Source organism: Oryza brachyantha, chromosome 4 (assembly GCF_000231095.2).
Source record: "Oryza brachyantha chromosome 4, ObraRS2, whole genome shotgun sequence".
In the NCBI taxonomy this organism is placed as follows: domain Eukaryota; kingdom Viridiplantae; phylum Streptophyta; class Magnoliopsida; order Poales; family Poaceae; genus Oryza; species Oryza brachyantha.
Window position 1 is genome coordinate 14691192 of NC_023166.2, and position 12885 is coordinate 14704076.

At 44.3% G+C, this 12885-nt stretch overlaps 2 protein-coding genes across 2 annotated transcripts; one reads left to right on the forward strand and one right to left on the reverse strand.

The window, feature by feature from the left end:
• The first annotated feature begins 4827 nt into the window (after positions 1 to 4827).
• On the forward strand, positions 4828 to 8563 carry LOC102715104. Its single transcript, XM_006652478.3, has 12 exons — positions 4828 to 5024; positions 5432 to 5544; positions 5789 to 6095; positions 6208 to 6279; positions 6368 to 6426; positions 6524 to 6659; positions 6780 to 6876; positions 6969 to 7035; positions 7402 to 7590; positions 7672 to 7826; positions 8002 to 8103; positions 8230 to 8563. Exons 3-12 carry the CDS (start codon positions 5840 to 5842, stop codon positions 8339 to 8341), a joined length of 1245 nt encoding a protein of 414 aa, XP_006652541.1. The 5' UTR covers positions 4828 to 5024; positions 5432 to 5544; positions 5789 to 5839; the 3' UTR covers positions 8342 to 8563.
• An 851-nt stretch (positions 8564 to 9414) lies between these two features.
• Positions 9415 to 12822, reverse strand: LOC102714642 (mitochondrial tricarboxylate transporter 1). Its single transcript, XM_040522928.1, has 6 exons — positions 12634 to 12822; positions 12445 to 12523; positions 11776 to 11871; positions 10530 to 11046; positions 10282 to 10417; positions 9415 to 10139 (listed from the first exon to the last, which is right to left on the reverse strand). The coding sequence occupies exons 1-6, from the start codon at positions 12757 to 12759 to the stop codon at positions 9951 to 9953; spliced, it is 1143 nt and encodes a 380-aa protein (XP_040378862.1). The 5' UTR covers positions 12760 to 12822; the 3' UTR covers positions 9415 to 9950.
• Between the last annotated feature and the right edge of the window lie 63 nt (positions 12823 to 12885).

Consider the following 12885-nt stretch of genomic DNA (forward strand, 5'->3'; position numbering starts at 1 on the left):
AGTTGTTCTATAATATGTTATTGGATTTTTTTTTTGTTTTTTGCGTATACGGATTGAAAAATGATTAACCATCATATATGTTTCTGAAAACCATGATTTTTTTTTCGTAGACTTGTTGTACAGCATAGAAGTATTTTATTTTTTGAAAAGTTATTCTTGTGTGTTATGACAAGACAATAAATAACGAATAGCAAATTCTATGGCAGACAACTAGCCGGGGTCACAGGACCTAGATAGAATTTGAATATTTAGTTATTTAAATCTATATTAATCATATTATTTGTTAAAAATAAAAATATTATATATGTTATAATATGCATAGGATCTTTGATACTTTTTTTTTTAGGTTCGTCACTGGATATGGACATGTGACTTGCTGAAGACAAAAATAAGGCATCAATGATCGGAGCACGATTCGTCAAGCAACAGGGCAATGTGTGCATGACATCAAGTTTACCTCATCACTTTGGTTCCTTCGAATAAGAAAGAAACTTGAACAACCTTGAAAATCTGCAAGTTGCCATGGCTTGAGCCAGCACCAGTCGAGCACGATCGAGCCAAGGCAGTACAGCTCTCGTGTTCCGTGGTACCCCTGGTCCAGGCGCGCTCGTGTAAATGTGATGCCATCCATTGAGACGAGAGGCTTTACCTCGTTGTCGAAGCTTCACATCCGGCCAGAAGGCCAAGCCTCACGACGTGACGCGCATCGTTCGAACCGGCGGTCCTTCGCCACGGTGTGTGCCGGTCGGTCTTGCTCACGAAACCGCATCCACGGGCACGGCACCGGCTAACGATCGTACGACGTACGTACCGCTGTACTGTGCCTCCACAATTATCTCCACTCCATGCCCAGCCTACGCCAACCGTTCGGTCAAACGCCATCCAATCCACCGGCGCGCGCGTGCCAACCCGCGGCCCTCTTCCGGCCACAGACCGCAGGGGGTATGCAGAGGACGTCCGCGTCGGCGTCGCGCGTGCCGCCGTCGTCCGTGCGCTCCCCCGCGCGTGAGGGCGGCGTTCCGCCACGGCGCCCGTCTCCGCTGCTCGCGTGCGGCCGTCGCGGCTACGTACGTGGGGTGACGGCCCGCGCGCGTTGGCAGGAGAGTATGCTTTTGGGTGGCAACGACCGGCGGACCAGCCACGGCGCCACGGCGCTGCCCTGCCGCCGAGGGAAGGGCACAGAGCCCTCGGATCCGCGCCGCGCACACGTGTTGACGTGAAGCTAGCGGCCAAGCCGTGGGCTTTTCGGGATATTTACACCCGAGGTCCCGGGCCGCGGCGTGCACGAGCACGGCGGAAAAGCAGGAAAGCTAGGTTTTGGACCGGTTTGGCTGGCAGCACGGGGCGTAGGGTGGTGCTACATGGCGCGCTGTGGTCGCTCCGGCGGCGCCTTCTGAAGCCGAAGCTTTGACCGCTGTTCTGACCTCGCGTTCTCTTCCTCCTCTTGGTTCGCCCTGCTTCCAGAAGCTTCTTCCTCGCTGTTCTGGTCATGGCTGTTACGAATTCGGATACGCGTTGCAATACTGCGATGCCTCGTCTTTACAGACTGTGCTGGTGATGATATGCTACCGTACTAGCTACGAATCGATTGTTCTTCATATTTCAGAAGTTGGCTGAGAAAAGACAACTGTGTCTTCAGATTTTCATCAATACCTTGATTCACAGACTGAATTTTCACCTTGCACCTGACTGTTCATTTTCTCAGGCTGGAGAGTTCGAACTGCTGTCCCAATGCTGGCCACACATCTCACACCGGTTCATTTAGGAGTTCACAAACTTCATTTCTACTGAAAACGAAGTCTGATCAAACTTTAAGCCAGAACCCCAAAATCGGTCCGCCTATTGACCTGGAATCGCATTATTGACCAGTGCCGTGGCCGTCCTTGCATCCAGATACGCGCTAGATATTTCCCGATGGAACAGCTGCCATATCAAAATTTGACACCTGGGATCATATCGTTGCCTTTCAGGTCAATGTACCGGGCCACACCGTCTGGTACTTCTGCCACTTGTCCGGACAAAACCTCGCCTTCTCAAATTGTTTATGCACATGAAAAATCGGGTCGCGCCATCTGTCGGATGCAGTTCGTGTTTAGCTTCTTCGATGCGATCATGCAACTAACTGTTCATGCCCCTTGTTGGCTTGCAAATGCTGGCAACCCGAAATTCTTGGCAGCACTGTTGCTTTTGGAAAGTGGTTATGATCGTCCAACAAGCAAACAGAAAAAGACTATGAGCCGAAGCGACTTACTGCAACAAGAAAGGAGGCGACGATATCATCCATAATCTTAAAACCGCTTTTTTGTATAAAGAGATGGTTTTATCATCTCTAGGGGAAAGGGTCATGAAAAGCTCCCTGCTATTGTTTCGCCTTTTAGCGAGGATTTTAGTAATGGGCGTGCGATACCAGAAATCTATCTCGGTTGATCACGCTAGCAATTTCTGTTGGTCTTAGCTGTTTATCTGTACAGATCTTTGCGTAAGTTATTGACTGCTCACTAGTTTGATCGATGAGAGGGAACTGTCCGTACACTCTACATAATATACAGTATCAAAATCTTCAGGAACGCTAACTGTTTTTAATTAGTAATATATCCCTATATAACAACGGGCCCATATAATTGATGATGGATTACATATGTCCATAAAGAAAAAAACTTCTTTAAAAGAAAAATCACATAATTTTTTCTGGTTTGTGTGGAAGCGATAAATTTTACGTGCCGTGGGATGAAAAAGAGGACGGAACGAGTCCGCTTATTTATAAGTAGTAGAGATTAGCGAAAATAACCACAAATACAGATTTCCTCAGGCCATCCGATTAGCAGGGATCGTTTTCTCTCTTGCCAAATGATTAGCCACTATACAAGACACTGTAGTGTCGTTCATACCGGCACACGATAACATCAATCACGTGTGGAATAACTTGTGTGTGTGTGCAGCGTAGCCTAAACCTTTGTTTGAAAGCTAAGAAGGTCGCTGGTATACTTATCCACAAAAGGCGAGGAAAGGCTGCAACAACACTCAAGCGGAAGCGGGGCACCGTGCCTTTCCCCTTTCGGCACGAGAATGACACACGCGTTGATGTCAACCACAATTTGTCACCAGCAGGTGCCATGCCATCAGATTCTCACTGCTTCTCTTCCACATGACCACGTACATTACAGCGAGACGGCATCTGCAGCAGATACGCGTGGGATTAGCACTAGCAAAGAAACGACCAAACTTCAGCAGCCAATGCATCCGTGCGTGCAGATTTGCGGAAAAGGATTTGGTGTGAAGAATCTGCGTGCACACGATCAAGATGGGTCGCTGGATTGGCTGTATCTCTGGCATTCAGTAGTACTGATCCAGAGTCCAGATCATGATGCATTGCCGCAAAATGGAGAGGGTATCTAAGAGCGAGTATAAGTATTGTAAAGAAGTTTTCAAAATTAGCTCGTCATATTTATTCTTACGTGAGAGAGAAAAGAATAGAGAAGAAAAATAACCCTAGTAGCTAAATACCGACTCCAAATCATATATTAACGATGTAATACTCATGATGATACGAAAGATTTTGTTGCTAGCCGCTAGCTTTGTTATTGACATTGCTATATTCCACTTGACACCAGGGATTAAGTCGTGATTAACTATGATGGTTAATTGGCTCCATCAGGGGCTATCTATTTAATTAGGCTCGTATATTTAGTATGACCACCGATGTATACTCCAAACGGGTAGCAATCTTAGCCCTACTATAGTATGATGAGCGGTGGCAGCCATATGGTTATTTAACCTGATCCGGTGGATTAAACAACTCGTGTTTATGTCACGCCATGATCCAACTCTGGAGTTGGTTACGTCGTGACGTTGGTTAGGCCTGCGAAAACCTACTTGAAAAATACCACGGCTTCTCCTACAGCAACAGCATATCGTATCTTCGGCACACCACGGCCACATCTACCTTGAAAAAGGAAGAACCTAAGAATTGCACGAAATTGGAACGTATATTCAGAAAGAAGGAAATTTTAGGTAAATTACGGTTGACCACGCACTATTAACGTAAGAAACAGAAACACCTGTATCACAACAGTTCGATTATGGTTTTTTTTCAGGAGACTTTCAAGTTTTCAGCGCATTTTTTACAGGAGAGTTTCAAGTTTTTCAACGCATTTAGACGGACACTCGTAGCTAGCGACCGATATTATTCTACCCCGAAGACTAAACACAGCCACACAGGTGTCCAGATTAGACTAGCAAATTCACCCTAAGAATCTCCTGGTAGTTCACGTGATGATTAACCGTTGGTGTGCAGGGAAGGAGATAGCTAGTTTGTCTCCATCGCAGGAGTAGTCGTCCGGGGCTCGGAGAGAGCCATGGATCATCACGTCGTGAGATCTTTTTTCTTGCTCGCCTCCGTGAAGCTGACCAGCTGTGCTGTACTGTACTGCTCTGTGGTGTGGGCTTAATAACTGAGGGAGTAATGGCATTCCTAACTCAATGACTAGGATGATATCCATAATATTAATTAAGTTATTAAAAGATGACATGACAAGTGAATAAATGATGAAAGAGAATAAAACATATCTTGCATGAGACATAGTTTCTACGCAATATTCAAGATATTATGTGAGATAAGTAACATTAAATTGAAGTATGGAATAGTGGTGTTTGTATTGGAAGAGTAGTGTCTAGTACTAGTTTCTTGATGATGTAAAGTTTATGAAAACTACATCTAGTGTTATGGGTTAGGAATGCCCTAAAAATGGTAGATTGCATTTGCATCAGCACAAAGCTTCCCCTTTAAATAGACAGGTCATACACTCATACACAGGAGTGGCCTAAACATCTCTCTGTTTCCCTCACCTTCTCTCTATCTGACTCGACCAGCGAGCGATAGGCTGTTTCCCTCTTGCTGCACACCTGCACCCAACGATCCAACGGTTGAGTCCCTCCTGATTTCCTGGTTCTAGAGGCATATTCATACCTCCGGCTTGCAGCGAGAAGCAACGTACGTGCGCATGACGTTCCAGCTTCAAGATTAGGTAGCTTCTTGGTTTCCTCTGGATTTCCAGCTTCGTTTCCATGATCTTTGAGAAAGCTTTGCAAATGCACTTTGTGGTTTTTTTTTCTAAAAAAAAGTTGCAGTAGAGGTACGCTGATATCAGAGGCTAAATATCGGATGATGCATTGCAGCTGCGAACCTTTTTTTTTTAAGTTTCTTTTTTCCTTTGATGGCACAAGTTGGGGCACTGTTCTACACAGAATAAGAGTACCTCTTTCGAGGCGAAAAGTATGCCAATTTGGCCGTACATTACGCCAAGTTGCGCTCTTGTTCTGATGTTGATCGGTCCCCTACGAACCAAAGGATAAGAGTTTCGCTACCTTTTGTCCCTCCACTGTTGGGTTGCTTACTTTGAGTTCGGTGTGGTGCGTCCGCGCCCGCCTGCAGAGAGGACGAAGAGAAGAAGAAGGGGAGATAGTGGTGGTGGGTTCAATCAGGGGCAGGGCGGTTCTTTGTTCTCTGAACAAACGCACCAACTCGAAGTGAAAGGAAGAATAAAGGCAAGAGCTTTTTTTTGTTTGTTTGTTTTTCATCACCTCTCTCCCTTTTGTTCTTGTTCGATGGAATTCTCTCCGATTGCGAAATTACCATTCTCGCTTGCAAGTTGTGATTTCTTTACTTTCTTTTCCCCTCTACTGAAACAATTTGATAAATTTCTTTCATATACCTTCTCTTGGTTTTTTCCCTTTTGGATGGTTTCGGCGAGTAACTGATATTTTTCGATTGCTGGGGGATCCTCTGTAGCCGTGGGTTCTTGCAGGGTGAATCGTAGGCTCTCTGCCGCGCGGCGCGTCCATGGGCTGTGGGTTGTCGAGGCAGAAGGACACCGGCGGCGGCCCACGGCGACGGCCGGGGAGCGTCGGCGACGTGGTCGTGTTCCTCCCGGGGCTCCGCGTGCCGAGGAGCGTGGACTTCTCCCAGGCGCTCGCCGGGCGCCTCGACAGGGGCGCCGTCGAGAGGCTGTCGTCGCTGCGAGCGCGGGTCGTCGACATGGCAATGCAAGAATCGGCGGCGGCGCTGAAGCCGAAGCGGAGGGCGGCGCAACGGCACGGTGTGTGATGATGAGAGGGGTGGTGGTAGCGCATCTGAATTGCTGGCTGAAAGATGTGGACTTGTGAACTGACGCTTGGATTGGTTGTCATATTTTTGCCTACTTTCTGCAGGTTCCAGCACTGCTAATCTCCTACAGGCTCTGGAAGACTACCTGCCCGTGCTGCTAGGATTGGTGAACGAAGGTGATAAATTGCTCCGAAATGGTGAATTGTTGTTCTGTTGGTTGGCAATCTTGTTGTTTCCGTTTGATTCAGCCTGTAAATTCTGTAGGTGGTGAGTTGCGGCACAGAGTGCAGTTTGTCTGGGCTAATCAAGAGGACAATGCTGAGGTATCACTGGGTCCAAAAAAAAATGTGGTGTGTGTCAGCTTCTCCATGATGCACACAGTAACCATTAGATCTAACATTGAATTGCCGCCAACCGCAGGAAACGGCCATGGCAGATGCATGGTATGAGGTGTTGTCCGTGCTGCACTTGATGGCCATGGTCTGCCTGTTGCAGGCCAATTCTCTACTTCTTCCCAGGTCATACGGTGATGGTTATGCACCAAGGGTTTCTGAAGGTATATCTGTATGTCTGAAGCATTATGGCCATAGGAAAATGTTCATGACCTGCTTTCCATTGAATTACTTCTTTCAGTGTTTCTGTGTAGTAATGCACCATGTATTGACGATGTTGACAGAGAGCAGACGGGCCACTGTTGATGTTTTCTTGAAGGCATCTGGCTACTTAGACTGTGCAATTCGACAAGTACTACCACAGATACCATCAGAGTTAAGGTCTGTACTTTTTGAGAACCTGATTAGATGATTTTGCGACTTTATAGCTGAAAAAAGGTCTATTGACACCCCTTTCAATGCATGCATTACAGGAGACAACTTCCAATGGATCTGGCTGAAGGAAATCTCAAAGCTCTTAGCCTGCAAGCTCTGGGCCAGGTACAGTTTTCTTGGCTCAGCTCATTTGATTGTTTGATGTAGCTCTTTTTATGAAGAGGAAACTTTTAATACTGTAGCATGATATAGTGCCAAGTAACATACTATTTGCTAATCGTAAAAAAGAGAGTAATGATCTACCTTTTCCGGTATTACTCTGAAGCTCGTATGTTCTGATTATCAATGGCGCTTGGTAATTTATTTGCAATTTTTGCTGTGAACTGAAGTATAAACCTAGTAGCACTAGTTCAATTTATTGCAAATTTCAAGATTCACTGTGTTACATTGGTCCAAGTTATTCCAGGTGCTTTCTTGTGGTTAGTAAATTTTATACCATGTCCTGAACAATCGATAATCTTGCCTTTATAGGGAGTTGACATGCAACTTGGTCTGGCAATTGATAGCCCAAAGGCCACTCTAGCAGTTAAACGGCGCTTAGCTTGCGAGATGGTCAAATATTGGCATCAAATTCAGGAGAGCATTCCAGAACTTCCTGGGTCCGATGGATGGGGCAAAAAGCATTTACTTTTTGTCAAGTGGAAGTATGTTGAAGCAAAGGTGTGTAAGTTGGTTTAGTCTCCTGATGCTAACTTCAAATTGCAAATTTACGTCTCAAACTAATGTGAATATTTTTCGCAGGCTGCGGCATACTATTTCCACGGTTTGATTCTTGATGAGGGAAACACAGAGAAATCTCATGGGATGGCAGTAGCTGCCTTGCAAGCTTCAGAAGGATTTCTGAAAGAAAGCAAAAGAGCTTCTGAAGCCTTCCATGCAACTCCTCCAACATCAAGGCAAGACATTACACTTTTATTACTCGCCCAATATTGAGCATTTCTTTTCCCATTTTTTTTCTTATGTTTTATTCTCAGCACAATAACTTTACCAAGATGATAAATTACTCAGTACCTCAGTGTAAAATTCCACTCTTAAGCATGGGTACTGAAGTCAATACCTGGATCTTTGCAGGAGCCCTACTCCTTTCGGAACAGCTCAGTACATGCTCGACAAGATTCCGAAAGATGCTTCAAGCAAGGTCAAGATCAATCAGGATCTGTATACTCAAGAGAGGTAAGAATTTGTGGCTTAATATGGTACAACAAAATATCTTGAAACATAAATATTTGTGCTTAGTGATATTCATGGTATTGCAAACCCAAAGAACTGACGTGTCATTTGTCCTGGGGTAATCTGCAGGGTCACCGGAACACCACCTCCTTTGCCGGATTTCGCGTTGGCCCTAAAACCAGACGACTATGATCTTCCTCCATTAGATCCCCTTTGGAACAAAGAGGACGGCCGTCTGTAGCAGTATATTCAGCAAGAATGTGGATGTTGTCTTCTGACGAAAGGTTCAGGCTCTGGTATACCATGTCGAAGCCAGACGTGGTACGAACGAAGTGTACAAAATTTGTCCCAACACATTGTGGTGTCAGCAAAATTCAAGCAAATTTTAAACGAGGCCTGGAGATAAATCTCAAGAGCATTGTACAGGCGAATCTTGTTCTGACAAAGGAAATGCTTTGCCAAACGGAAATACTAACCATTTCAAAAGATTCCAATGAGTCTCGTGGATCCATTTTGCTCATGATTCCCTTCAGAATGGCTTAGCTTTGATCTATACTGAGTACCGCGGAAACTATATCACATTTTGATTTACTTCGGCGACTATATCATCTAGACAGTTTCCAGTGCAAGTATTTGCCGCACTCGGTACGAAATCTGATGTTCTTCATTCGGTCCAAATGGCAATAAATCATAGTACGCGGTGCCAAATATCACGGAGAAAACCACGTAATGTAAAACCCCATAATATAGTTTGCTACTGTTGAGCATGTAGACTACAATTTACAGGCTCCAAAACAAAACCCCATTGTTGTATTACATGTTACTCTTAATCTTACACAACTATTTACATCAGTTATATTCTTTACCACTAATATTCCAGATCATACTCATCAATTTGACATATTACTGTTTTTTTACAATCCTAAACTTCTTTGGTACTCTAAAAATAATAAATTCAGAAAAGGACACTACTCAACCTGAACTACTAAAACATCATATAATTTAAAGCATTAAGAACAAAAATCATCTAACCAACCATATATTTAATTCCATTAACTAAAAGGATATGTATGGTACAACTGGTCAGACAAGCTTCAGTTACCCATCCAAATGGAATGCCATTACAAGTAAAACATCCCAAGATATATTTTGTAGGCAGGGGCGGTACCAGGCGTGGGGCAGGTTGGACTAGAGCCCCACGCCTGGTCCAAAAATCGTATTGGAAAATTACTATTTTTCAGTTAAAATTTATTCAAAAGATTTATATTTCATTGTTAAGCTCTAGACTTAATAAATTTCTGGTTCCGTCCCTGATTGTAGGATGCTTGAATACAGTATATAGAAGTAGAAGGCTATCTTCATTGAACATGGCAGGCCCCAAAAAATGCAAAAAGAAAGCAATAAGGTTTGCTTAGCGATGACAAGGAGCAGAAAGAAATGAAGCAAAAACCTATGATGAATTAACCTTGGACAATAATGGAAACTTTTTTTTTCTCACAAAATCCCTGTCAAGACTCAAGAGCCTAAAGGCATCTTCAGTAGTCAGTAGTTGCTACTCATCATTCATCCTACTGACAATACAGTTTACAAGATACTTGTTCTCTCCACAACAAAGCCTCGTACCAAAAGAGGCAGCACTGAACTCTGATTGCTATAAATTATTGCGTTAGCAGCCAATAATATATCTTGGGACACAGTTCCAACAAGGATGAGACTAACGAGGTAGTGGAATGATCGAGGATGCCCAAGCGGTTACCTGTTCATCAATCATTACCAGATGCACATCAAATCGTGATATTTGAAATTCCTTAAAGAAACCCCCTCTGTTAAATGACGCCTCTTCATATCATCTACAAGAACTGATCTACAAGAAAATAGTAGGACCCAACAAGTACGAAAGATGCAATTCCACTTTGGGCCATTCGTAGCTGAATACCACGAAACAGAATGCTCCTATTGGCAGGAGATATTCCCGTCTTTCTCTCTATCCAAGTTCCTGGTGGTTTCCATTTAAGTAACCTCCTTTCCATTGCAATATACTGAAGAAAAACAAGCAGAAGTAAGGCATGCTTGCAAATAGGGAAGTGAGTGTTTTCACGTTCTAAGCTCCAATGCAATGAACTACAAATTTGCAGAAGTAAACTAGCAGAACAAACTATTCAAAGGAGGTGATGCCCATACCTTAGGTATAACAGCGCATTCTGAACGACTTTTGGCGGTATCAAACGTATGGGAAGCAGCAGCTGCCACAACTCCTGAGAAGCCTGCAGCAAGACTAGAAGCAAAAGGGGATAGAGGGCCTGCTTCTTCCAGTTTTCTGACAAGAACAGAACTTCAAAAGGTTAGACTAGATCAAATTCCATGAAGAAAAACAGTTATGGCTCTATCACCATCTTAATTTCTGAAACAAAAACCCTAAATTCCATTACCCAGGTTGAGGGTTCATATTGACAGCACTCCAAGTAAGCATTGCTGTGTGTATAAATTGCCAAGTAGAAAAGAACATTCCTCCAAAGACACAGTCCCGGGCTATCCCTGGCCTAAGTCCTTTCCATAGGGCACCCCATCCTTCAAGTGCTATTACTCTTGAAGGAACATGAACATCAGACGGCATTGGGGGCTTCCCTGAACCAGTAAGCATCCACGGGTGCTGTTTCAGGGCACCCATCATATTAGGATGCTTCGGGGGAAGATTGGACAAAAGGCTGACAGTGTTATTCCATACTCTGATATCAGGGACATAGCCAGGCAATAGCTTGGAAAGCAATGGAAATGTCTCTACTGTAATGTTTGCAGGGCCCACAGTTTTCGTTGGTTTCACAGAACCAACTTGGCTCCGAAGTTTCAGAAGTTCAAACGGTGTGCACAAAACTGACTCGACAGCACCGGCAGCTATGCCGGCCAACATAGCCTCAGAATAAGTAACATAGTTGTCCTCCCTTCCATCTGCCAGGTGATATACAACACAAATGTGAAATCTCATTATCATATTTCACCATCATATAATGCAGTCACTGACAAATCTGGTACAACAGTAACAAAAAGTAAAAACAGTACTTCAAGATATATTGTTCTGCATAACAAACAGTTCATCTCACTACATGTATATTAATAGATCAGAAAGTACTTTGCATTATCAGGAATGGATTACTCTTGACTATCCAGAAAGGAACGCATTCCATAATGATATACAGATTATTGCATTGAACAGCAGCAAAGGCATGCTTCCAAAATTATTTATAGATTATTGGATTGACCATCAGCAAAAAATGCACCAGCTCCTCTTTGCGCTTCTAGTTGTGCTTATAAGCCAAAAATTGAATTTTCAGCCTTAAATTTGGGAGTTATTCATAACTTATTTTTCGTTTGCAAATATGCCGTTTTGTTTTTTTCTTGAAAAAGCCAAAAGATTACCCTCGCAGTGTCAATCGTTATTCATAAGTACAAACAAACAGAACTAGGCAATTGCTATTTTAAACAAGACAAAGAGACTAACCATTCTGTATTAGATGAAAATGGAATAGGGATGTTGGCAAATATATTATACTTAAAATGAATGTATTGTTGAATCATAATTGCAAACAAATGCACAAACAAAATGACATAGGGAAGACCATCCTGCTATGAATTTCTGAAACCTCTTGTCAAAAATAATTTCCGGAACCATGCATGTACCTTTATAGAAGGCTGTTAGTAGTTCATAGGTCCCAAAACGTGCTCCTAAACCAGGCAGTTTGCCCAATACTGACCATCCAATGCCACTGTAAAGACCTACACACAGCAAATTCAAAGGAAAACAATTTCATGTCAATGTAACACATAGGTGATAAGAAATCACACATAAATTAGAAAAGTAAAGACCAGGATTCACGTGTTTTCTCCCTATATTTCACAACTAGGAAATTTTACAAGGCACAGGCACCTAAGAATGTGGCAGCGAGATGAAGCAGTCTCGCTATACAGCCAGGAATTTCGTTACAACACCAGCAGGCATGCAGTATACATAACCCAATTTGTAGTAAGATCTTTTTTACATATTTGACAGTTTTAAGGCCCCAAATTATGGACTACGATACGAACCCCACATAAAATGCTGATTTTTTTTTGTAATTTTCAGAACCCCGATGCTACCATGATATATTTGGATAGCAAGATGAGTAAGCACCCACTCAGAACTAACTGGCAAAACGCAAACATCACCATATCCTCTTAATTCCAGTAGACTTGTAGGCCTTGTGAAGCTATGCAGACCAACATTCACCAGATGCATTTAACGGTATAGCAGTACCACCACTAAACAGTGGAGGATCTCTACTTGTTCAGGAACCAGGCAACAAACTAAACCTGCAGGGCCGGAGACCGACATGAGCCTGTCCACCACCTGGCGGAGCCCCATCTTATGCTTCGACCCCGCCGCGCTCAACTGCACAGCAGCACAGCATCAGCGGGACCAAATCAAGCCCTGCCCCTGAGAAGGGGCAGTACAGCATCAGCGGGAGAATATGGGGGAGAGGGGATGGGGGGCAAACTCGCCTGGATGAGGGTCTTGACGGTGTCGAGCGGGTGCACGGAGACCGCGGAGGCGCTGATCGCCGCCGCGCCGGCGGCCGCGTGGCCGGCGAACACGCTGTCGCCGAGCGGCTTGCCGCCTTCCCCCATCGCTCGCGGCGGACTGGAGCTCCCCCGAACCGAGCAGTAGGGGAGGAGAGGTCGCGAACTCGCGAGTCGCTCGCCAAACGGGCCGGCCCATCCTACGGCCCAGCCCAGTAGTAGACATGGCTCCGC

What these genes read in the sequence shown, in the direction of transcription:
- LOC102715104 (XM_006652478.3), top strand. Translation starts at nt 5,840, where the DNA reads ATGGGCTGTGGGTTGTCGAGGCAGAAGGACACCGGCGGCGGCCCACGG. An exon ending in GCTAGGATTGGTGAACGAAG is followed by an intron (nt 6,280 to 6,367) that starts GTGATAAATTGC and finishes TAAATTCTGTAG; the next exon opens with GTGGTGAGTTGCGGCACAGA. An exon ending in GATCTGTATACTCAAGAGAG is followed by an intron (nt 8,104 to 8,229) that starts GTAAGAATTTGT and finishes GGTAATCTGCAG; the next exon opens with GGTCACCGGAACACCACCTC.
- LOC102714642 (XM_040522928.1), bottom strand. Translation starts at nt 12,759, where the DNA reads ATGGGGGAAGGCGGCAAGCCGCTCGGCGACAGCGTGTTCGCCGGCCAC. An exon ending in CCGTCAAGACCCTCATCCAG is followed by an intron (nt 12,524 to 12,633) that starts GCGAGTTTGCCC and finishes GCTGCTGTGCAG; the next exon opens with TTGAGCGCGGCGGGGTCGAA. An exon ending in ACTAACAGCCTTCTATAAAG is followed by an intron (nt 11,047 to 11,775) that starts GTACATGCATGG and finishes ATCACCTGGCAG; the next exon opens with ATGGAAGGGAGGACAACTAT.